This window comes from Urocampus carinirostris, chromosome 14 (genome assembly GCF_059441175.1).
Source record: "Urocampus carinirostris isolate Australia breed hairy pipefish chromosome 14, RoL_Ucar_1.0, whole genome shotgun sequence".
Classification (NCBI taxonomy): Eukaryota; Metazoa; Chordata; class Actinopteri; order Syngnathiformes; family Syngnathidae; genus Urocampus; species Urocampus carinirostris.
This window is the reverse complement of record NC_142362.1, coordinates 18552926-18574611: the sequence shown is the minus strand read 5'-3', so window position 1 is coordinate 18574611 and position 21686 is coordinate 18552926. Positions and strand designations below refer to the sequence as shown.

Sequence of the window (21686 nt, the reverse complement as noted above, 5' to 3'; positions counted from 1 at the left end):
AACTTTATGCAAGTCGCTTTCAAAATAAACTCCAGAAACATTTCAAAAGATGATTTAAATCGATTTCTTTTGACTGTCCGGAATAGAATCTGAAACATTCCAATGCCGTCGGCTGCCATCAAGTAATCAGATTACATGGTAACTGTCGCTCCCCTCCTCGTGACGGGGGCGGGGAGAGGAAACGCCGTTATGCTCGTGCACGCGCACTGGAAGGGCGGGAGCCTCCCTCGGGCATGCGCTCGCGCTCTCGTGCACGCGCTTAGCGGAGGTTCGTTCGAGTCCGGCAAAAAGCAGGAGAACTTTTTGGGGGAGCACAACAATAAATTGAAAAGGGACTAAGGAGAGGTAAGCCACGCGCATGCGCACACGCACGAGGGATATTAGGGACAATTTCACCGATGATTTTTTTTTTTTATTATTATTACTTTTTGAAGCGGTGACCTCCGCCAATGAAAAGAATGATCGCTACACGTGGGGGCAGGTGCGTGACGTCAGCAAAAGAAAGGAAAATGTCGTTTTTCAAGCTATTAAATGAGATTATTTTTCTTCACATGATTCTTTTCATTCAATGAGTCGTAAAAGTTTTTTTTTCTTGAAATCTTGTGACATCTTCTGACTGGCCGGCAGCCATGTGAGCAATAAAGTAACATTTGTTAAAGGGACAGTGTGTGCTATTTAGCGCCCGCGCGGCGTGAAATTGGTTAAAAACGAAACAATATTGATTTTAATAAGAAGAATTTGCTTTCGTTTTTATGAAATCGTAATAAGATTAGCCTCCCCCTAGACTGAGTTGATGTCATTGGCAGCCATTTTGCCGCTATTGGGTACCCCCAAAAAAAGCTGAAAACCTGTCTTTTTTTCCCATTACTTTTTACCTTTTTTTCTGTTTTTACACTTTATTTTGTATTTCTTTTTTAGTTCCTTTTTATATTTTGTTCTTCCTTCTTCTTTCTTTCTTATTTTCCAATTTTCATTTTTTTTTCTTCCCTTTTTCTTGCTTTTATCTCCTGTCCTCATTTTTCATTACTTTTTTATTCTCTTTACCATCACTTTCTGTTTGGGTTTTTCTGTTTTTCTTCTCTTTTTTTTATTCATTTTTGTCGTCTTTTTTTTTCTTTTTCTTTTTTTCATTTTCTTTGTTCGCTTTCATTTGTAAGAGGCTCGCCAAAAAGGTGAGAAAAAACTGTTGCAAATTGGTCCTTTTGAGTCTCCGTAGTTTGTATACTTCCTTTTGGTCTTTAGCACTCATTTTTTTGTTGCACTGCATGATACGGCAGCATCTAGTGGTCCAATATTAAACACTGTTCCTTTAAGCACAATGTAACTTTTACGTTTTGACTTTTCTTGCCATCGTGACAAAATTTTGGTCAACTTACAGGCGGGTTTTCCGACTAACTGAACTTGACTCGGTTCTTTTGGGCCGTCTTCTTTTATTCGTAGGCAGAACCTGCAGCCACTGTGGCAGAAAATCCGCCCCCAAGATTGAGGAGCGCCATCCACTCCGCCTGTGAGAGATGAGCGTGATCCCGGTGGGGCTTCTGGTCCTGGTCCTGGTTCTGGTCTGGGTCCAAAGGCCGGCCTGTGGCTACACGCTGGACGTGGAGCAAGCAATGCGATTGGCTGGAGCACCGGCGTCCATGTTTGGATACTCCGTGCTGCTACACCAGCACGGCAAGGACAAATGGTGGGGGCTCGGTCTTAAAAGGGGCACGGTCTCAGGTTTTCGGGGTCTCACCTGGGACTTGGGTTTCAGGTTGGTGGTTGGCGCCCCGGTAGACAACGCATCATCTTCGTGGTCGGGCGCCGTTTACCGATGCGCCGTCAACACGGAGCTTCAGGAATGCAAGCCGATGCCCGTCCCAGGTGATCTGGGGTTTTCCTCGTAGTCCTTGTTTTTGGTCCAAGCAGGATTCTAGTTTGAGTTTTTGCCGGCAGACGTGGAGCATTGCGGCAAGACGTGCCAGGGAGAGAGCGCCCACCAGTGGTTGGGGGTCAGCCTGTCGCGGCAAGCGGGCACATCTGGTACTACAGGAGGACACGTCCTGGTTGGTAAAATCAGCTTATTCTGAACCAAACTGCTGCTTGAGGACCATTGGAGGCCTGGCTTATTTTCGGAGATCCTTGCTGCTTTTTCTTGGGGACCCAACCGTCAGGTCCTAACAACCCATTTTGAGGGCTTCAGCTCCCTGTTTTCAGCAGTCAAGTTGCTTATTTTCAAGGGCCCGTCTGCCTGTTTTTAGCAGCCTGGCAGTCTGAATTCAGGGGACTGGACACCTGTTTACAAAGACCCGGACGCCCGGTTTAGGTGTACCGGCTGCCCATTTTTGGAGGCTCAGCCTCGCATTTTCAGCAACTTGGCCCTGGCCGCCGGTTTTGAGGGGTCTGGTTGCCTGCTTTCAGGGGCCTGGCCACCTGTTTTCAGAGGCCCAGTTGCCCATTTTCGAAGACAGAGCCACCCGTTTTTGAATGCCATGTCGCCCGTTTTCAGCAACCCTTGTTTTCAGAGGCCTGGCCCCCTGTTTTTAGAGCCCTGGCCATCTGTTCCCGGCGGCCCAGGCTACTGTTTTCAAGTGCTTGGTCACCTGCCCATGAAAGCCCGGCCATCTTTTTACAAAGACCGGGGAACACGTTTTTTGAGGCCCAGCATCTATTTTCCAAAAACCCAATGAACTGTTTTCAGGGGCCTGGCCTCCTGTTTTCAGGGACCCAAATGTCTGTTTTCAGGGACCTGGCCACCTGGTTTTAAGGGCTTTGCCGCCCGTTTTTTAGGGACCCAGCTGCTTGTTGACAGGGGACCGGCCATTGGTTTTCAGCTTCCCGCCCTTTTTTTTGCACGCAGGCGTGTGCCCACCGCTGGAAAAACGTTTTCTACTCCAAGGCGGACGGACACAACAACAAACTTCCGCATGGTGTTTGCTATCGCTATGACCACGGCCTGGGACACGCACAAGCCATCATTCCCTGCTACCGGGGTACGCACACCAGACCGCAACTTCCAGGCCAATCAGACCTTCAAAATAAAAGCACATATATTTATATGTGTTGCAGACCACCAGAGAAAGTTTGGCGAGGAGTACGGATCCTGCCAGGCCGGAATGTCCAACCAGCTCGCACAGGTGACGCCACTTCAGATAGCTTCCGCCGGCCAGCTTGCAGCATGTCATATGTCCCAAAACAGAGCATACAAAAAAAACTTGTTTGGGGTGGGCGAGGCGGACCCGAATGTAGACATCATTTTGGCGCACTAAGTTTCATGGGCAGTGGGAATAACCAAAAACAAAAACTCAGTCCGAAACAGTCACGGCTGACAATCCAAAGCAAGGTCGGTTGATGGCAAGATCCAAGGTGAGGGAAATAGTCCAGCTGTACACAATCAATCCATACCCCTCTAGTGGGAGGTGGCTAAACTCAAAAACACATTCACATTGTGCAAACATTTATTCTCCTTCGCTCTTCCCAACATTAAACCAACACCGCAACAAGAGGTGAGTTGCTGTGCCATGCAACACTTCATCAGCAGAGAGGCCTGAGAGCATGGATAGATAGATAGACAGATAGATATTTTATTCATCCCCATAGGGAAATTCAGACTTCCAGCAGTCTCATTTGTTGTTTATTAACAGATTAACAGGATGCCCTCGGGGTGCTTTGTTGTAGTTTAGCCACAGCGGAGTCGATGACGTCACACGCGAGTCCAAAAGTTCGACGTCCCTGCGGCAGATGGAAATCTTTGTTGTCAGGGTTACACCACCTCGTCTTCACGTAGATAGCGAGTCCACCTCCTCTCCGCTTCCCGCAGGCTTTCGTGTCTCTGTCTAACAGCGCTGAAGCCGGGTAGCTCCGGATAGCTACGGTAGCTCCGGGTAGCTGCACGTTAGCATCCAGAATTCTAGACGTAAGCCACGTTTCCGTGAAACACAGCAAACTGCACTCCCTGTGTGCTTTGATGTTTTCCACCAGAACAGCCAGTTCATCGGTCTTATTTGGTAGAAAGTTCACATTTACCATGATTACGGGCGGTACCGAAGACTTATAACGCCGCTAGCCGCTAAGCTAGCTCCGGCTCTCCATCCACGATTTCTTCAGGGCAATGAGGTGATTCCTCGAATAAAGGCATTTTTGTGCGTTAAAACCCATAACGATAGGATAGAAAGTAATCCAAAGTGTAGTTGTCAAACGGGACAAAAAACACCGAAGATAGAAGCAGACACTTAAAACAATAAATCACAAAAAGTGCGAAATGACACAGAGCTGCCGGAAAGGCTGCCGCTTGCGGCGGCGCCGCTTTGATCTTATACTGGTTTACCCCCTCTGCATCATATGCGTCGATATCAGTCATTCCTAATTATCCTTCACCACTCACGTCTATCCCTTACACACACCCTTGCATCTATTAAATTAACCAACCTCACATCCTGAGCACGTTTCATACTCTCTTCGTCAAACAGCCTTTATCTATTTTCTCCATCTGTTCAAACCGTCTCAGAACATTATCATCAACCCTCTCAGCAAGCTCTCTCACCACACCAGTTCTTCTCTTTACTTTCTCATTCCTTAACCGATCCAGACGTGTCACTCGACACATAGTACGCAAACATCTTATTTCAAAGACATTTAATCTATTACGCTCATTTACTCTGAAAACTATGTCTCTGATCCTTACATCACTGCATGGAAAAACAGTCCGACAACCTGTGGTGTCGTGACCAGGCACGATAAGGATCTGGATAAAATGGTACAATTATGGAGAGTATTGAGGTGGGTGCCCTCCAGCCACCCCAAACAGGGTGGCACCCTATGGAGGATAATGGTCTGACAAAAAAAAATCAAAGAAAATTTCAGGAAAAAGGAACAGAAGCGTTTGGATCGGCGGACAAATACTAAAAGTCCCTAATGCAAATGTTTTGCGTTCCCAGGACCCATTGGTGTGGGGGACCATAGGGAGGTTGTCCTGAAAGTCCAAATGTCCTGGTTTTGCGTCCCTAGAAGGTGATAACCTGGACAGGTGTCTTTAATCCTGGGAAAAAAACACTAAACCAATTCAGGATATAAAAACGCTTCTAAAAATTGACAACTAAAAAACCCTCAAAGTCCGAAGGTTTTGCGTCCCCTGAACCTACTGATGATGGGGACCTGGTGACATCGTACTGGATGGGTGTTTTAGATCCTGACAAAACACTTAAAAAGCAGTTCAGGATCCAATATCAGAAACGTTTCAATCGGTAGAAAAAGCCAATATCCTGAAAGTCCAAATGTCTGTGTTTTGCGCCCCCAGGACCTGATTGTGATGGGAGCCCCAGGGACATCATACTGGACGGGTTCGGTTCTGGTCTTCAACACATCGAGTGGCGTCATGTCGGTCTACCTGGACGACGATGGCTTGGTTGGCTTCGGGAGCTACCTGGGTCAGAACTAGATCAGAACCAGTTCCTGGCCCGAAACCAAATTGACTAAAGACAGTCTTGTCGGTTTTTACCTTCAGGCTACTCGGTAGATACGGGACACTTCCTGAACGCCGCTAGCTTGGAGGTGGTTGGAGGTGCGCCGCAATATAACCAAAAGGGAAAAGTAAGTGCGTGATCGGCCGTTCCAAAACATGAAAACCACAAAGACTGACGTTTTGTGTGTGCTCCCAGGTATTTCTCTTCTCCGTGGACGGCAACATGCTACATGTGCTAGCCCACGTCTCCGGAACGCAGGTGAGCGAGCACTCTCCTTTTTGTTTAAAACCAACCTTAAAACCCACTAGCACTCATGCTAATTAGTAAAAGGCTTGAGAATGACTACAACGGCTAACGTTATGCACTCCTTGTATGTGTGTGGTGTGTATGGTACATATATGGTATATCTATACATATATATCTGAGCCATATTCCCCTAGTGGGAGGTGGCTAGAGTCCTTACTTTTTCTGGGAGATTGATACCTTCGCTCAACCCAACTGATGTGTTAGTAGTCATTAGGTGACCAAAACCCCCTATTTCAATGCCTAATGCCGAGCGCTAAGCAGGGAGGCAATGAGTACCAATGTTGTAAGTCTTGGTATGACTCGGCCGAGGCTTGAACCAGCAACCCGCCCAGTCTCGGAGCGGGCGCCCTACCCCCAAGGCCACCGAGCTGGTCAAGGTACACAATTTAGCAGCAGTTTAACTCCTCTCAAAATTCTGATTGTCCAAGCTCCACTTTCATCCAAAACAGAGTAAAACTGAAACATACAATGACAATAACGTGAGTCTGACACTCGCCACTAACGATCAGCAAAAACAATTAGCGATTTCAGTGCAATACATCAAAAATATCGATTGACAAAAGAATATGACACGGACGATAAGTCGAGTCAAGATTAGTGTCAAAGGTCCACTTTCATCCAAAAAAGAGTAATAAGACAATGGGGCAAGGCACAACAACAGAAGCAAATGTGTAAATAAAAACAGTTAAATAGACTCACCAATGACATCACTTGTCTAAGTGACTCTTTCAAATGCGAATATTTTTTGTATATGTACTTTTGTGGATTTTAGACGTATCTTTGTTATTTCCATGGATGTATCCTTTTTATAATGTATGTCTTGGTATTTCTGGAGCTTTTCTTTAGATATATTTTTATAGTATTCTATAGATGTATTTCTGAAGTGTGACATCAATTGCTGTCTGAGAGAGTCAAACTAGGTAACCTTTTCCTGGGGGGCAGAACAGCTAATGCTAATACGGCACGATGCTAACCAGGCTACCGAGTTTTGTGCGTTGTTGGACTCGCATTTTGGCGCTTGCATGCTAGCGCTCGACCTGAACCGGGACAGCAGCTAATGCTTGTAAAAATGCTAACAAGCGTACTAAATTTTGTGCATAGTTGGGCTTGTACTTAGCGCTAGCATGAGAGCGTTAGACCTGAACGGCAACAGCAGCTAATGGTAATACGAATGCTAAAGAACGTCCTAAATTTACTGCGTAGTTGGGCTTGTGCTTTGCAGCTAGCATACAAAAGTATGACCTGATTAGTGACGACAGCTAATGCTCATACGACTGCTGAAGAGCATACTAAATTTTGAGTGTAGTTGGACTCGTACTTTAGCGCTTGCGTGCGACATTAGCTAATGCAAATTTGTCATGAATGCTAACAAGTGAAGCGATACTTGTGGTTTATGTAGTTGGGCTCGTACTTTGGCTCGAGCGTACGAGCGCTGGACCTGAACGGGGACGGCCTATCGGATTTGTTGGTGGGCGCTCCCATGACGACGGGTACCAATCGGGAGGAAGGACGCGTTCATGTCTTCCTCAACCGGGGACAGGTGAGACGTTTCTCGACAACCATTTTGTTTCGCATCGCATCACGCTAAAGCTAATGTAGGCCAAGCTAGTGGAGGCTAGCTTCCAGCTGAGCGGGGGCCGGGCCTACGCCGGACGATTCGGAGAGACCATGGCCGACTTGGGAGATCTGGACGACGACGGTTTCCCGGGTGAGGGACTAGTTTGTTCTGCTAACGCGGTGACGGGGCTAATGAGCAAAGCGGTTTGTCGCGCTAACGAGCCATTTTGTCTGTGGTGTTCGGCGTAGAAGTGGCGGTTGGTGCTCCGCACGAGGATGAACTACGAGGTGCCGTCTACATATACAATTGTCGCAAGGACGGAATTTCACCGACACCGTCGCAAGTAAGCTAACCACGTTTTGTCAAGTATTTTGTTGTTTTGTTTTTTTTATCATATATTTATTTCTTTTTAGAAATTTGGTCATGTATTTTGTCATGTTTTTTTTCGTATACTAAACTAAATTTTGCCGCCTTCGCAGGTGTGCTATCTGTGTGTTTTTGAACGCTAACCGCTAACAATGACTGCATTGGCAGAGGATCAGCGGGGCGGAGCTGGGGCAGGACCTGCGTTTTTTCGGCCAATCGCTGAGCTCGGGTGTGGATGTTGACGACAACGGTTACCATGGTAAGGTTGCCATCTTCTCTCGCTGCCATCTTGTATCATCACCATTTTGTCCCGCTCACATTTGTCTCGCCGTTTTGTTGTCTCACTGTCATCTTGTGATGCAGCCAACGTGTCTTATCGCCATTTTGTCTCGCTACCATTTTGTCTCATCGCCATCTTGTCTCGTCGCCATCTCGTTTCATCGCCATTTTCTCTTTTAACCATCTTGTCCCATTACCATCTCGTGTGACCACCATCTTCTGTTACTCCCGTCTTTTCTCGCCGCCATCTTGTGTTGTAGACAAGTTTTCTGGCCGCCATCTTGTCTCGTAACCACCTTATCTCGCAGCCATCCTGTGTGGCTATCTTGTCTCGTTGACATCTTGTGTTGCTGCCATCTTTTATTACCAAAAACCTGTCTCTCTGCCATTTTGTTTCGTCGCCATCTTGTCTTGTCGCCATCTTGTGTTGCTGCCAACTTATCTCACCGCCATCTTCTCTCGTTGCCATTTGGTCATGCTGACATCTTGTTTCATCGCCATCTTACGCCATCTTGTTTTTCAGACGTGGCAGTGGGGGCGTTCCTCTCAGACGCCGCCCTCATTCTCAGGTGAGCAATAAACGAGACGCTAGCTGAGGCTCAAAATGGATATTTCTGATTTTTTATGTCTTATGTGGCCACAGGTCTCGTCCCGTCCTGCGGGTGGCAGCGTCCCTCATTCTACCTGACAACATCCAACCGGCGGCCTCCATCAACGTTAGCGTCTGCTTCAGGGTCTCGTCCAGACGCTACAAAGGAGCAGTCGGTGGGTTTGCTTAGCATTAACCACGCTCACCTCAAAAATAAACAACACCATGACATTAGCATCCGCTAGCTTTGTTAAGAAGTCTAAGTGGGCCCTGGGAAAATGCTAGTTGAAGGGCTAACTTAAGAATCTATCATCAGGACACCAAGACTAGATGCTAACAAGTTATTCTAACCTGCCATGTTAGAAGCAAAGCTATCAAGCCATCAATGAAAAGACACAGAGGCTGAGTTTAAAATCCAAGGTCATATTTGGCCTTCTTATCTTTGGACCACCAGCTGGATTATGGAACTTGCGGCTTGTAAAGGCTAATAAATGCGCTAGTGGCTAATAACAGTTCTGCAGTCAGTGATGATCTGTGCAAGCATCTGCTAACATGGAAAGCTAACGCCACTAATTCAGCCATGACACTTCCTGGATGCTTGCGTTATTGCTGATCCACCATGTTAGAATAGACTAGAATAGTCTGGAGATCAAAGTTGTAAAACATAGTATGTAATGAGATTAGACATGGCACTCCAAAATAAAAATGCTATGAAGGGTTTTAAGAGAAAAAAGAGAAAAAAACTATTAGAATAAAAAATATTTACAACGAAGTGCTAAGAAAAACTTGCCTCATTTGTAATTATAATGCAATAAAAAAGAATAGTGCACTGTAACAATAGTGCTAAAAATTAATAGCGGAAATTTAAAAAAAATAGATATATATATAATTCACAAGGTATACATTTTCATATATAGTTTTGTACAATAATATTTATTTTTTCAGTTTCACTTAGCAATAACAAAAAGAGAAAAAATCCAAAATAAGTCACAAGACATGTTTTAACAGTTTGTGTGTTTGTTTTTGGGTTGCCATGGCCCCGGGGAAGAAATCATTAAGTCGGGCTAGTCGGGCTTCTCTCTCTCTTTTTGTTATTTTTTCCCCCATCATGGCGGATCTACACAGCATGCACTTACTTTTACTCAAGTAATTATTTAGATAAAGAAAATGCTTCCCAAACTAACAGAAATTTTCATCCTCAGTGTTGAGAGGCGCGGATTCCTCCTTCCACCTCCCTCACGTCAAACGTCATGTCTGCTTCTTACCAATAGCTTACAAGTTTTACAAACTTTCTTTCTGCTTTTTGGCCAAATCTTTCACCATTTGCAGCTTGTAAACCGCATAAAATGATTTTCTTTTCGATGCAGTTTTGTTCAGTTTTACTTTCACTTCATTCGCTGCACGTCACTATAGTGTGCATTAGAACCCTAAGTAAGTGGAGTCCCTGATGGGGCCTAGCCCGCCACAACCCCGGTGTTGGTAGACCAGGAGAAGTTGTTGGAGATGTGCTCTTGCAGGAGTTTGAAGGAGTGGAAACTCTACCAAACTAGCATTGAGAAGGGTTGGCAAGTGACGCCTAGCAATGTCTTGCTGCCAGAAATGTGGACAGTGACTCCAAGCTAGCATAACCGGGAACAGTGCCATCACGGTTAGCCATGCTAAGCTAACACTTTTTTCATCAGATCTCGAGTACCACCTGACCTCGGACCTCCTCCACCAGCCGTCCTTGCAGCACCGATTCTTCTTCCACGGCAACGGCACAGCCAATGGCACCAGGGCCAGCCTCCGCCTGCGACATAGCCAATGGCGGTGCAGATCCCACGTGGCGTACCAGAGGGTGAGCTCATACGCTATGCTAAGCTAGCAGGGCTACACTATGCTATGCCACGGTACGTTACGCTGAGCTACGCAATGCTACACTAAGATGCGCTACGCTAAGACAGATGCCCTATGCTAAGATATGCTATACTAGGCTATACTATGAGACATTGATTTAGTCTAAAATAAGCTATGCTAAACTTAGCTCTGCTGAACTAGGCTAAGATATGCTATACTAAGCCACACTATGCTGAGCTATGATAGGCTACACTAAATTAATCTAAACTATATGCGATGCCAAGCTAGGTTAATATATGCTCCGCTAAACTATGATAAGCTATACTTTGATAAACTACATTAAAATAAGCTGTGCTACACTAAATTAAGCCACACTACGCTATACAATGTTATGCTATGCTATGATACGCTACACTAAACTAAGCTACACTAAGCTTGCTAAACTAGGCTAAGATATGCTATGCTAAGCTATGCTAAGCTATGCTAAGCTATGCTAAGCTATGCTATGCTAAACTATGCTATGATACACTACACTAAGCCAAACTGTGCTATACTAAGCTTGGCTAAATTACGCTATGTCATGCTAGATACACTATACGCTATACTAACCTATGCTATGCTATGCTAAGCTACATTATGTTAAGCTATCTTAGCCTTGTGACCGAGACACGTTGTGTTCACAGAGAGACGTTCGTGACATTTTCACGCCGGTGCGTTTTGAGGTTTCCTACTGGCTTCGCCAGGGCCACGCCCCCAAAGGCCACGCCCCCAAACGCAACAAAAGAGGCTTTGCTGCGCTCAAGCCCGTCTTGCAGGGGTCGGCGGGGAGTCGCCACATCCTCGGCAACCAGGTGGGGGCAGCGTTTACAAAATGTTAAAGGATAACGTGCATGAAAGTGGGCGGGACACAGGCCCCACACTAAATATCTGCATTTCATTGATATGTTTGCCATCACTTTCGAGGGGCATCATTCAACCAATCAGATGAAGTTCAGATTTCAAACCAAAAGGCAGGGGTGGGCAAGCGTTTTGATTGGTTAGCCACCTAAGAGTAAAGATTTGGCAGGGAGGCAGGGCCAAAAGAAAAACACGCCTCATTATTTCTTTCTGGATCCAATGAAAAAACAGACCCAATTTTTCTCATATTTATGGATAGATACACATACAGACATCTGCATATAGTACTGTATTTGATTATGTTTTCGAATGGACCATTTCTTCAAATTGGTTCTAAAACACAATTAAGGCAAATCCTTTAAGGAAAAGAAAAGAGAGAAACAGAAAGCAAAAAGGAAATAAACGAAAAAGAAAAAAAAAGGAATGAAAAATGGTCAAAGAGAAAATAAGAAGAAATGAAGAAAACATAAGAAAAATGGTAAAAACAGAAAAAAGAACGAAAAAAGGAACAGAAAATGCAAGAAAACCAAAGAGAAAAGAGGGAGAAAAAAATCAAGAAAAAAGAAAGAAAATGGGGAAAAAGAAGTGAAGATAATGACAAGGGTAAAGAAAAAACAGGAAACAGGAAAAGAGGGGGAAAAGATGAAAAAAAGAAAGAAAAAGGGAAAACAAACAGGGAAATAAAGAAAAAACATAATATAGAGGGAAAAAGGAAGAAAAAGCAAGAAAATTGAAGATAAATGAAAGCAAAGCTTAAGAAAAAAAACAAAAACGTAAGGGAGAAGAGTGCAAATATTAAAAAAAGAAAAGAAAAAAGGATAAGAAAAGACGGAATTAAAAGATAAGACAACAGGAAAGTAGGGAAAAAACAAGAAAAAAGAAAAAGAAATATGGTAAAAGAGAGTAAAAATAAGACAAAGCGAGAAAAAAAAACTGAAGAAAGAGGCTGAGAAAAAAATCAACAAGGGGAAAATGTAGGAGAAACGGAAAATAAGTAAAAAAGCAAAAAGCAAGAATAAAATAGAGTCAAAGAAGGGAAAAAAGAAAATACTGTATGTAAAAACAAAAACAAGGGAAAAAAAGATAAAAGAGCTGTAGTTAAAAAGATAAAAAACTGTAGAATACTACTATTGAAATAGTGCAAAATACAACCACAGAAATACGACAAAACGACTCCAAAAATAAAACTACATGAATACTACAAAAAACTAGAAAACTACTAAAATGAAACTACAGTGACACTACGATAATACTACAAAGTATTGACAGCAGAAATACTACCAAAGAAATACAACAACAGTAATCTACAAAATTCAAATGAAGTGTTTAAAACAGGGACCTAATACATCAATTTGCTTTGACTAGTAGCTTCATAACCAATTTGGCGAAACTAAATGATTTAAAAACAAATGTAAATAACTATAACTCGTAAATATCTACATTTTGCACCAAATGTATAATTGCACAAACCCTTACGATACCAACTGTATTACGATACCAAACTGTATGTAACATCCTACATGCTGACATTTCTTGTGTAAATATTGTGTAAATTATAACTATAACCTTATCTTCTCTGTTCCTTTATCTTCTTGGCTTTTTTTACCTCACTGTGAATGTGTGAAACTGGAGTGTCATGCCCAATTTCGTTGTCACAATATGTTAACCCATTTTGTATACCGGTCAACCTGTACATTTTTGCCGTACAAAATACGTGTTTTTTGCATTTTAAGACTAGTACGACGTACAAGAAAATCTGTACGGGAAAACGCAAATTTGTCATTGATGGTTACCATCCGGTATACACCGACTATCACGAAACGGCAAATCAATCAAGTCTAACGAGTTCGCCGCGGTAGCCTCTATTTCTGTATCGTTTTTTTTCCGTTGCAAACGAAGCGAGCGGTTTGATGCTACTGTGAGCATGCGTCTGGCGCCTTGGGATTTCCCATCATGCATCATTCAAAAAAAATAATATATGGTGTAAGATTATTTTGTATTTTGTACGGGAAAATACGACAGTTTGTACGGGCATGCAGCCCTGGAGAACGACAGGTATGCATTAATAGTTATTTGTACTTGTTTGTTTCTAGACGCGGTTTTCCCGCCACTGCCGACTTGCTAACTGCTCCACCGACCTTCGCCTGGATGCCCGCTTGGTCCTGCCCGGGTCGGTAAAAGCCCGCTTCCCATTGGACGACTGGCGAGATTCAATTATCATAAAAATTGTCCCCGCTTGCAGGGGCGGAACCTATCTGGCACTGGGAGCGGGCACTAGCTTGATGCTAAACGTTAGCCTGGCGGTGGTCGGAGATGCCGCCTTCATGCCCACCCTGGCCTTGCGATTCCCAAAACATTTGCACTACGTCAACGTCATCCACAGCAAGGTCGGTTTCTCATGGGTTGATTGGTTGATTCGTGACGGTGACGTACGTGCGGTCGGTTTTTAGGACGAGACGGCGGTGCAGTGCCATCTGGTGGACGACGGCGGCAGTGCAACGTTTCAAGTCAACTGCGGATTTTCAGAACTGGTTCTGCAAACCGGATCACTGGTAATCTAACGGCCTGCATAAATAGGACACCATAACAGTGACCCTTTTTTGTAAATATTTAGAGAAAAAAAAGATACAAATGTAGTCAAAATCTGCAAAGTAGAAACCCTTAATTATTTTATCCATCTAATGTAAATCAAAATGTAATTTAAACCTAAATCAATTCAAAATCTAATCAGAATCTAATCTAAATAAAATGTAATTCAAATCTAAATCTAATGTAAATCTAATGTAAATCTAATATAAATCTAATCTAAATCCAATCTAAATAAAAATGTAATTCAAATCTAAATCTAATTTCATTCTAACCAAAATCTGAACAAAATCTAATCTAAATAAAATTTTAATTCAAATCTAAATCTAATTGTAATCTAATCGACATGTAATTGAAATCTAATCCAAATCTAATCTAAATCCAATCCAGATCTAATCTAAATCTAATCTAAATCTAATTCCAAATCTAATCTTAATCTAAATCTAATCTAAATCTAATCTAAATCTAATCTAAATCAAAATGTAATTTAAATCTAAATCAAATCAATAAAAAATGTAACCTTAATCAAAATGTAATGCAAATCTAAATCTAATCTTAATCTAATCGTAAACCAATCGAAATCAAAATATAATTTAAATCAAAATCTAAAAATCAAATCAAAATCAAAATGTAATGGAAACGTAATTTAAATCTAAATGTAATCTAAATCAAAATGCAATTCAAATCTGATCTAAATCTAATCTAAATCAAATCAAAATCTAAAAATCTAATGTAAATCAAATTGTAATCAAAACATAATTTATATCTAAATCTAATTTAAATCAAAAACAAAATCTAATCTAAATCAAAATGTAATTCAAATCTAAATCTAATTTAATCTCAACCTAATCTCAATCTAAATCAAAATCTAATCTATCCATCTAAATCCATCTAATTTATCTAGATCAATCTAATTCTAAACTTGTAATCTAATCCATCTCTAAACTTCTATTTTATCCATCTAATTCTAAACATCAAATCCATCTATCTAAAGTTATTAATCCCGATTTGTGTGTGTGTGAGTTCATATGTGACGTATTGACACCGAAACGGCTGAATCGATTTTCGTGAAAATGTACACAGTTGTACTTTACGGCTCTGGGAATGTCTTTACTACGTTTTTGTGTCGAGACCCCCCCCAAAATTGAGGTCCAGCATTGCCAGGCATTCTACTTGGGAGGTGTGGTTTGCTGGAACATATGTGTTACAATCGGCCATTGCACCAATCCAGGGCGGAGCAACTGTTTAGCCAATCAGAGTGCAGAACACAATGTAATGAAAACACAAAAAGTTTGGGATTACTGTAAACGGCCCCGGCATCTCAAAGGCCTCAGTGTCTCACTGCCATTTTGTTCTCTATTTAGTCTGCAAAATACTTGCCAATTTGTCGGCCATTTTGTGGGTCTCAGGTGAACGTGAGCTTCGTGTTGGACGCGAACCGCAACGCCACGCCCGGCGACACGCTCATCGTGGCCGAGGCTAGCAGGTGAGCATAAGCTTTGTGCCGATGCCCCGCCCCCTCCGAAATGCTCCGCCCCCTGAGATGACACGCCTCCCATTTGCCCCGCCCCCTCAGCCACAACCTGGAACATTCGGAGTATCTCCACGACAACACGGCGGCCGTGTCCCTGCCGCTCAAGTACAGCGTCCACATGGACGTCCACGGGTGAGCCGAGGCTGATTCATCCGTTCATCAAATACAAATTGTTCACACGTTCATCTCACCCGACTAGTTTTGTGAGCCCGACGTCGTTCGAGTTTGGAGACGAGGACGCCACGCCCGTCCAGTGCTACCGACACACCTTCAACTACACCTACAAGGTCTTGTGGCACCTCCTGGAAATTCACTCATTCATCCTCCCTTATATTCATGTCAAAAGAGCATGCATCTACTCATGAATGCAGGAAATGACTTCACAATTTCATGTGTCCCCAAAACATTGACGTCTCACACGGTCATTGATTGCCAAAGTGGCCACCATTTTTTCTGTTCATTCATTCATCCAGGAACTCAACATCAGTAGTCAGCCATTCATCAAGCCTTTTATACCTTTCGCTTGACAGTCATCTGGACATACAACCACTTTTTCATGTATACACCTATTGGTCATTTTCTTCACGCTGTTAGATTTTAAAGTTAAAATGTACCGTTTACCAAATTGTTCGAATGACCAAACACAACCTACATTCTCGGACTGGCTGGCAACCAGTTCAGGGTGTCCCCTGCCCACTGCCCAGAGATGGCTGGGATGGGCTCCAGCATCCCCGCGACCCTAATGAGGATAAGCGGTGCAGATAATGGATGGATGGATGGAACCTACATTCTCCTAACAATGCGCGCTCGTTTCTTGATGGACAAGAATAGCAGACATTTTCACACGGGGGCAGATTTAATTTCTTAAACAATTTAGCTAAGTCTACTCCATCAAATATATGGCCAAATTAGCCGAATTAGTGTGGCTCGACTCTCCGTCAAGCCTCCTCTCTCGATCTTCTGCTTCCTTCCTCTCCCCACGCTTTCTCCGCAAGCTGGTGTGCCGGCTCCTCCCATGGGCATGCCAGGAAAACCCCCACGTGGGGTCCACCCCCTCGCCTCGATGTCTGAAAAACTCATAACAGCAGAGCACTTATCAAAACAATGCCTGACGTCCTTCGTCAGAGTCCTGTTATCAAAATTCCCCAGCCAAAACATTCCAAATTTGGAACAGCGTGACCTGAAGCTCACTCAGTGAAAATCTTCATTGCACTCGATAAATGTAACTTGTATTTAATCGTATAAAATCCTTTATAGTAAAATGTAAAATATCCTTCAATGCTCAGCTTTCTAGCATCTTTCTATCGCACAATCATTCACTCATTCATCCTTCCTTATATTAATGTCAAAAGAGGACCCATTCAGCCGTTCATCACAACTATCGAACCTTGAACTTCATTGATGGTCATCAGGACGTCCAACCTCTTGGCTGCACATTCACTCATTTGTCATGTTATTGCCACCAGTCTTTTAAGCCACGGAATCGAATTTCATTCACTCATTCATCCTCCCTTATATTTGTGTCAGAAGAGTACTTATCCATTCATCATTAGCTGTTAATCATTCATCATGACTTTCAAACCTTTTACTAATGGACCATAACATGGACGTCCAACCACTTTGCTGTGAATTCACCTGTTCCTCAACTTCTTGACACTCTATAGCAGGGGTGTCAAACAGGCGGCCCGTGGGCCGGATCAGGCCCGCTAAGGGATTGATCCGGCCCGCGAGACAACGCTGAGGGAAGCGCAAGAGAAAAACGAGCTGCAGGTTGAAATATGCCCGCTTGATGTTGTCAAAGCCAGGTGCCTCTCACAAACGTTGTACTTGTATTTCTTTCTCTCTCGCTCTTCCTCGCTATCGCTCTCTTTCACTCTCTCTGTCTCTCTTTTTCTCTTACTTTGCTCCTCTTTGTCTCTCTCTGTCTTTTTACCTTCTTTTGCTCTCTTCTTTTTTTCTCTCTCTCTCTTGCTTTTCCCTTCTCTCCTCTTTTCTCTCACTTTTGATTTCTTTCTTTATCTTTCTTTCCCCCTCTCTCACAATATCTTTTGTTCCTCACATTCTCTCTCTCTCCCTCTCTCTCTCTTTGCTCCACCCTTCTCTTTTTTTCTCCCTCTCTTTCTCTTATTTCTTTCCCTCCCTTCTTCTTTCTCTCCAATCTACTAGTCCGGCCCCCAAGACAATGTTCGTTTTATCGTGCAGCCCTCGAGTTGAAATGAGTTTGACACCCCTGCTCTAGTCTTTCCTCACATTCCACATATTCCCTCACTCATTCATTCATTGACCTCCATGTTTTTGCAGGTTTCAAATTCTGGTCCCAGCAGGTCGACAGACACGTGGGTGGAGATCACGCTGCCCAAACTGTTAGCACCGTACCCACACCGCTTGCTGCAAGTGCTCGGCTGGCAGGTAGCTAACGCTAACGGGCTCGGTAGTTAGTATGCTGCTAGCTGGCATATGCCAGCTGGTGAAGGTGCCATGTTGTGTTTTCAGGCCTCACAAGTAGCTAGCGCTAAAGCTAACAACAGCTTGGTGGCTAGCGAATGGCTGCTGGCTGGTATATGATAGCTGGTGGCGAGCAACCTTTTGTGTTTTCAAGCCTCACAAGTAGCTAGCGTTAACGCTAAGGACGTTTTTTTTGTGTTTTCAGTCTTCACAAGGTTCTTGCGAGCTCAGCGACGCCACCGCTATCGTAGAGGACGACTGCCAGGTTCCGCGAGCGTCTGCCATCAAACAAATCATCTTCTTCTTCTCTGCCACTTCCTCGCGCCACATGGTATCGTACGGAAACTATTATTTTGATAAGATACTTTGAAGCTTTCAGAACTGAACCAAAATAACTTGTAACAAGCAGAATTCAAGCTTCAATTGAGCCCCATGATGGTTGCCCTTTCCTATATGTTTAGCGTAGTTTCAAATTAAAAGACTAAATAGCCACCAATTACTTTTAGAAGAAATGTCAAAATAAGACCATAGCTTTAATTCACCTGGCAATTAGAAAATCAGGTCACTACACTAAAAACAAAAATCCCCCTTCCCATACCAACAACATGAGAAGCTAATTTTAATAGCCAACTCAGAAAGCTAGCGCTGCTAAGTCACACCTGTCATTTCCTGTATTTCAAAAAAAAAATGTCTGAAGCTAGCGTTGAAGTAATCCTGAGAAATAAAACACTGAAAGGTAACTTGAGAATTTTATATCAGGACGCTAACCCCAGATGCTAATGGTAACCAGCCATGCTGATTCTCTAAGAAAAGCTACTAAACTAGCTTTGAATAGCAACACAGGGCTAAGTTTGGACTTCAAGGTCACATGCAATGATGTGGGCAGGCCTTTAGCCGGATTGTGGTATTTGTGGGTAATAAACATGCTTGCAGCTATTATCATTCGGCGACCATCCTAGTGAGCATCTGCTAACGCTGCTGAATCACGTGTAACACTTCATGCCTTTCAGAAGTGAATGTTTGAATCTAACTTTGAAGCTAACCTTGTAAAATAACACTAAAAAGTCAATCGAAGAGCTAACGACACAGGACGCTAACGCCAGCAAATCATGCTAACGTAATCACGTGCCATGTTAGAAGAAAAGCTACAAAGCTAGCATTAAAATGCAACAGAGAGGTTAAATATGGAATTCAAGGTCAGATTTGGCCGTCTTGACTTTGTGCTGTAAGCTGGATCATGAACTTTGTGGCTAATAAACACACCAGCAACTAATATGTTGATAAGTCAAGTTTGTCAGAATGAAATGTCTGAAGTTTGCTTTAAAGCTACTGTTAGGAATTAAAATATAAAAAAATCTACTGTTTACCAAATTGTTCGAATTAGTTATCTGACTCCATTAACCAAACACCACCTAACAATGCGCACTCGTTTCTTCTTGGGAAAAGATGGACAAGAATTGCCGACATTTTCACACGGGTGCAGATTTAATTTCGTGAACAAATTAACTAAGTGAACTCCATCGAATTAGCCGAATTAGTGTCGGTCGAGTCTTTGTTGAGCCTTCTCTCTCGTTCTCCCTCTATCTTCCCTTTCTCTGCCCACGCCTTTCTCCCAAGCTGGCGTGTCAGCTCCTCCCATGGGCAGGCCAGAGAAAAGCCCCCACCATCTCGGAGAAGAGCGTCGCGATGTCTGTTCTTGTGCGTCTGGCCCTCTGCGCCAGAGTCCTGTTATCAACAGAACTAAATAAAACATTCGCATTCGGAACGGCGTGACCTGAAGCTCACTCAGTGAAAATCTTCATTGCACTCGATAAATGTAATTTGTATTTGATCGTACAAAATCCCTTCTAGTCAAATGTATAAAATCCTTCACTACCCTAAGAAAATATCACTCTTTGGAAGGGTTAGCATATCAGGGCATTGATACAGGATGCTAATGCTAACAATCATACTGACCTGCCATGTTAGAAGCAAAGCTAATATCGAATTGCAACCAACAAACTAAGTTTGGACTTTAAGATTAGACCTGGAGTAGCTGTATTGTGGAATTTGTGGCTAGAAACACGCTAGCGGCTAATGTTGTTTTGTGTTCCGGCAGTTCTGCGGGCTCGGCGACCATCTTTGTGAGCGTCTGCTGTGCCGGCTGGGCACGGTGGAGGCGGGCACTGAGGCTAGCGTGCAACTGCAAGCACAACTCAACCCTGACGTCCTGCTGCAGGCGCCCGTAAGTGCTACTAGCATTAGTATTGACGCCAAAGTTAGCAACGGCGCTTACCAGGGTCTGTTTCAGGGTCGCCATGGTACAGTCAAGCTGGAGAGCCTTGCCCTGTTGACTTCTCCTAAGAATGACCGACACACCGTTGTGGCGCGGGAGCGGCCGCTTGCTCAGGTAAGTGCCGCCGGGGGGGTACTAGGTTGTCACCAGCGTCACCTGGTTGTCACCACCGGTACCTGGGTGTCACTGGCACCACCTGGGTGGATTTGGTGACACCTGGGCGTGAACGACGGCAACTGGGCTTCACAGGTGGCACTTGGGCATCACAGGTGGCACCTGCAACTCACCAGTGGCACCTGGGCATCACAAGCACCATCTAGGTGTCACCTGGGCATAACCTTGTCCCTTGGGTGCAGGTGTGGGTGGAGGCCCGCTTCAGCCAGAGAGCGCCAACGGCTGTCAAGGTCCTGATCGTGGTCCTGAGTCTCCTCCTAGGTCTCCTGATCCTGGCGGCAATCGTGGGCTGCTTGTGGAAGGTAAAAACCGAACCACAGACGGTCTTTTGGGCTTGGCTCCGCCCACTGAAGGTTCTTGCACATTTTGGGTGCAGGCGGGATTCTTCAAGCGGGACTTGCGCAAGGAGGGGGAGGACCAGGACCGGGACTTCAAGCGCCAGAGCTGGGACTATGTTCCTAAAGGCAGTGTCAGGGAGAGCATGTCCTGACCCGGGGCCAAGGGGACGGAATCCTCCAGAATTTCCAAGACGAGGAAGAACACCTGAGGACCAGGATGAGCACGAGCTGTCCTGTTTGGCCAGAGAGCCGGCGCCACTTCTTGCCAAAGCGTCCCACTTCCTGCCGCATTTCTTGCTTCCTCATTGGTTGCCTTTAAAGTTTTGTCCCATGTTTGCCATCACATAAATTTGGACTTCTGGGAAAGATAACCACGTGACTCTTGCCAATTTTGGGGCTTTATTTTTCCACATTTGCAGCTGACAATCGTGAGCTCCTTCTCCATGGCGAGATTCGGTAACGCAAAACCTTTTCAAAATAAAATGATACCAACAAGGGCAAAGCCTCTTGTTTTAAGGAGACACCTTCTTTCTCTTTGTTATTTTGCTGGGTTTTTTGGGTTAGCTGCTTTTTTATTTCTGTTTCTTTACTTCATTTTCTATGTCTTTCCTTTGTTCTTTTTCCCTTTTATTTTCTCTTTTTTATTCACAAAAAGATGGACAAAAAAATAAAGGGGAAAAAATGGTGAATTTTGGTCACTTTTACTTCCGATAAGTTGTATTCTGCCGTGTTTAGAAGCACTTGTTTTCAGTTTCACAATTAAATCCAGCACATGAGTTCTTAAATATTACATACTTTCCCTTCAATATGTGGAATGAAACGTTTTTCGACATTTGTTCGCGGCACACGACTAATATTATTGACTATTATTTATTTATTTATTAATTCTGTTTTCTCTTTATTTATTTTTCACTCCCCTTAGCTTTTTACTTCAATTTCCCCGCTTTTTGTCTTACTATATTTGTTTCTCCATTTTCCTTTTATCATATTCTTTTTTTCTCCTTTGGTTTCTTTCTTTCCTAGTTTTTTCTTCTTCTCTTCATGTATCCTTTTTGACCCCAG

The 21686-nt window shown here is 43.7% G+C and overlaps 1 protein-coding gene across 2 annotated transcripts; it reads left to right on the top strand.

The window, feature by feature from the left end:
• The first annotated feature begins 248 nt into the window (after positions 1-248).
• Positions 249-21145, top strand: itga4 (integrin alpha 4). Of its 2 annotated transcripts, XM_088352603.1 has the most exons (29): positions 249-345; positions 1441-1684; positions 1754-1863; positions 1936-2045; positions 2840-2972; positions 3049-3116; positions 5276-5405; positions 5483-5568; positions 5637-5699; positions 7147-7287; positions 7347-7455; positions 7554-7648; positions 7840-7930; positions 8474-8519; positions 8594-8715; positions 10222-10376; positions 11059-11226; positions 13366-13442; positions 13515-13659; positions 13723-13824; positions 15268-15344; positions 15435-15524; positions 15592-15679; positions 17694-17801; positions 18043-18168; positions 19936-20061; positions 20128-20226; positions 20469-20588; positions 20663-21145. In XM_088352603.1, the coding sequence occupies exons 2-29, from the start codon at positions 1515-1517 to the stop codon at positions 20774-20776; spliced, it is 3069 nt and encodes a 1022-aa protein (XP_088208729.1). In that variant the 5' UTR covers positions 249-345; positions 1441-1514; the 3' UTR covers positions 20777-21145. The 2 variants fall into 2 exon arrangements, with proteins under 2 accessions (XP_088208729.1, XP_088208728.1); XM_088352602.1 differs by lacking the exons at positions 11059-11226; positions 20663-21145 and having other exon boundaries at positions 20128-20507.
• The last annotated feature ends 541 nt before the right edge of the window (positions 21146-21686 follow it).

Excerpts from the sequence above, each read along its gene's own strand:
- itga4 (XM_088352603.1), top strand. The coding sequence starts at position 1,515 with ATGAGCGTGATCCCGGTGGGGCTTCTGGTCCTGGTCCTGGTTCTGGTC. Across the intron at positions 5,406-5,482 it reads TGGCTTCGGGAGCTACCTGG|GCTACTCGGTAGATACGGGA; the intron begins GTCAGAACTAGA and ends TTTTACCTTCAG. Across the intron at positions 7,931-8,473 it reads TGACGACAACGGTTACCATG|ACGTGGCAGTGGGGGCGTTC; the intron begins GTAAGGTTGCCA and ends CTTGTTTTTCAG.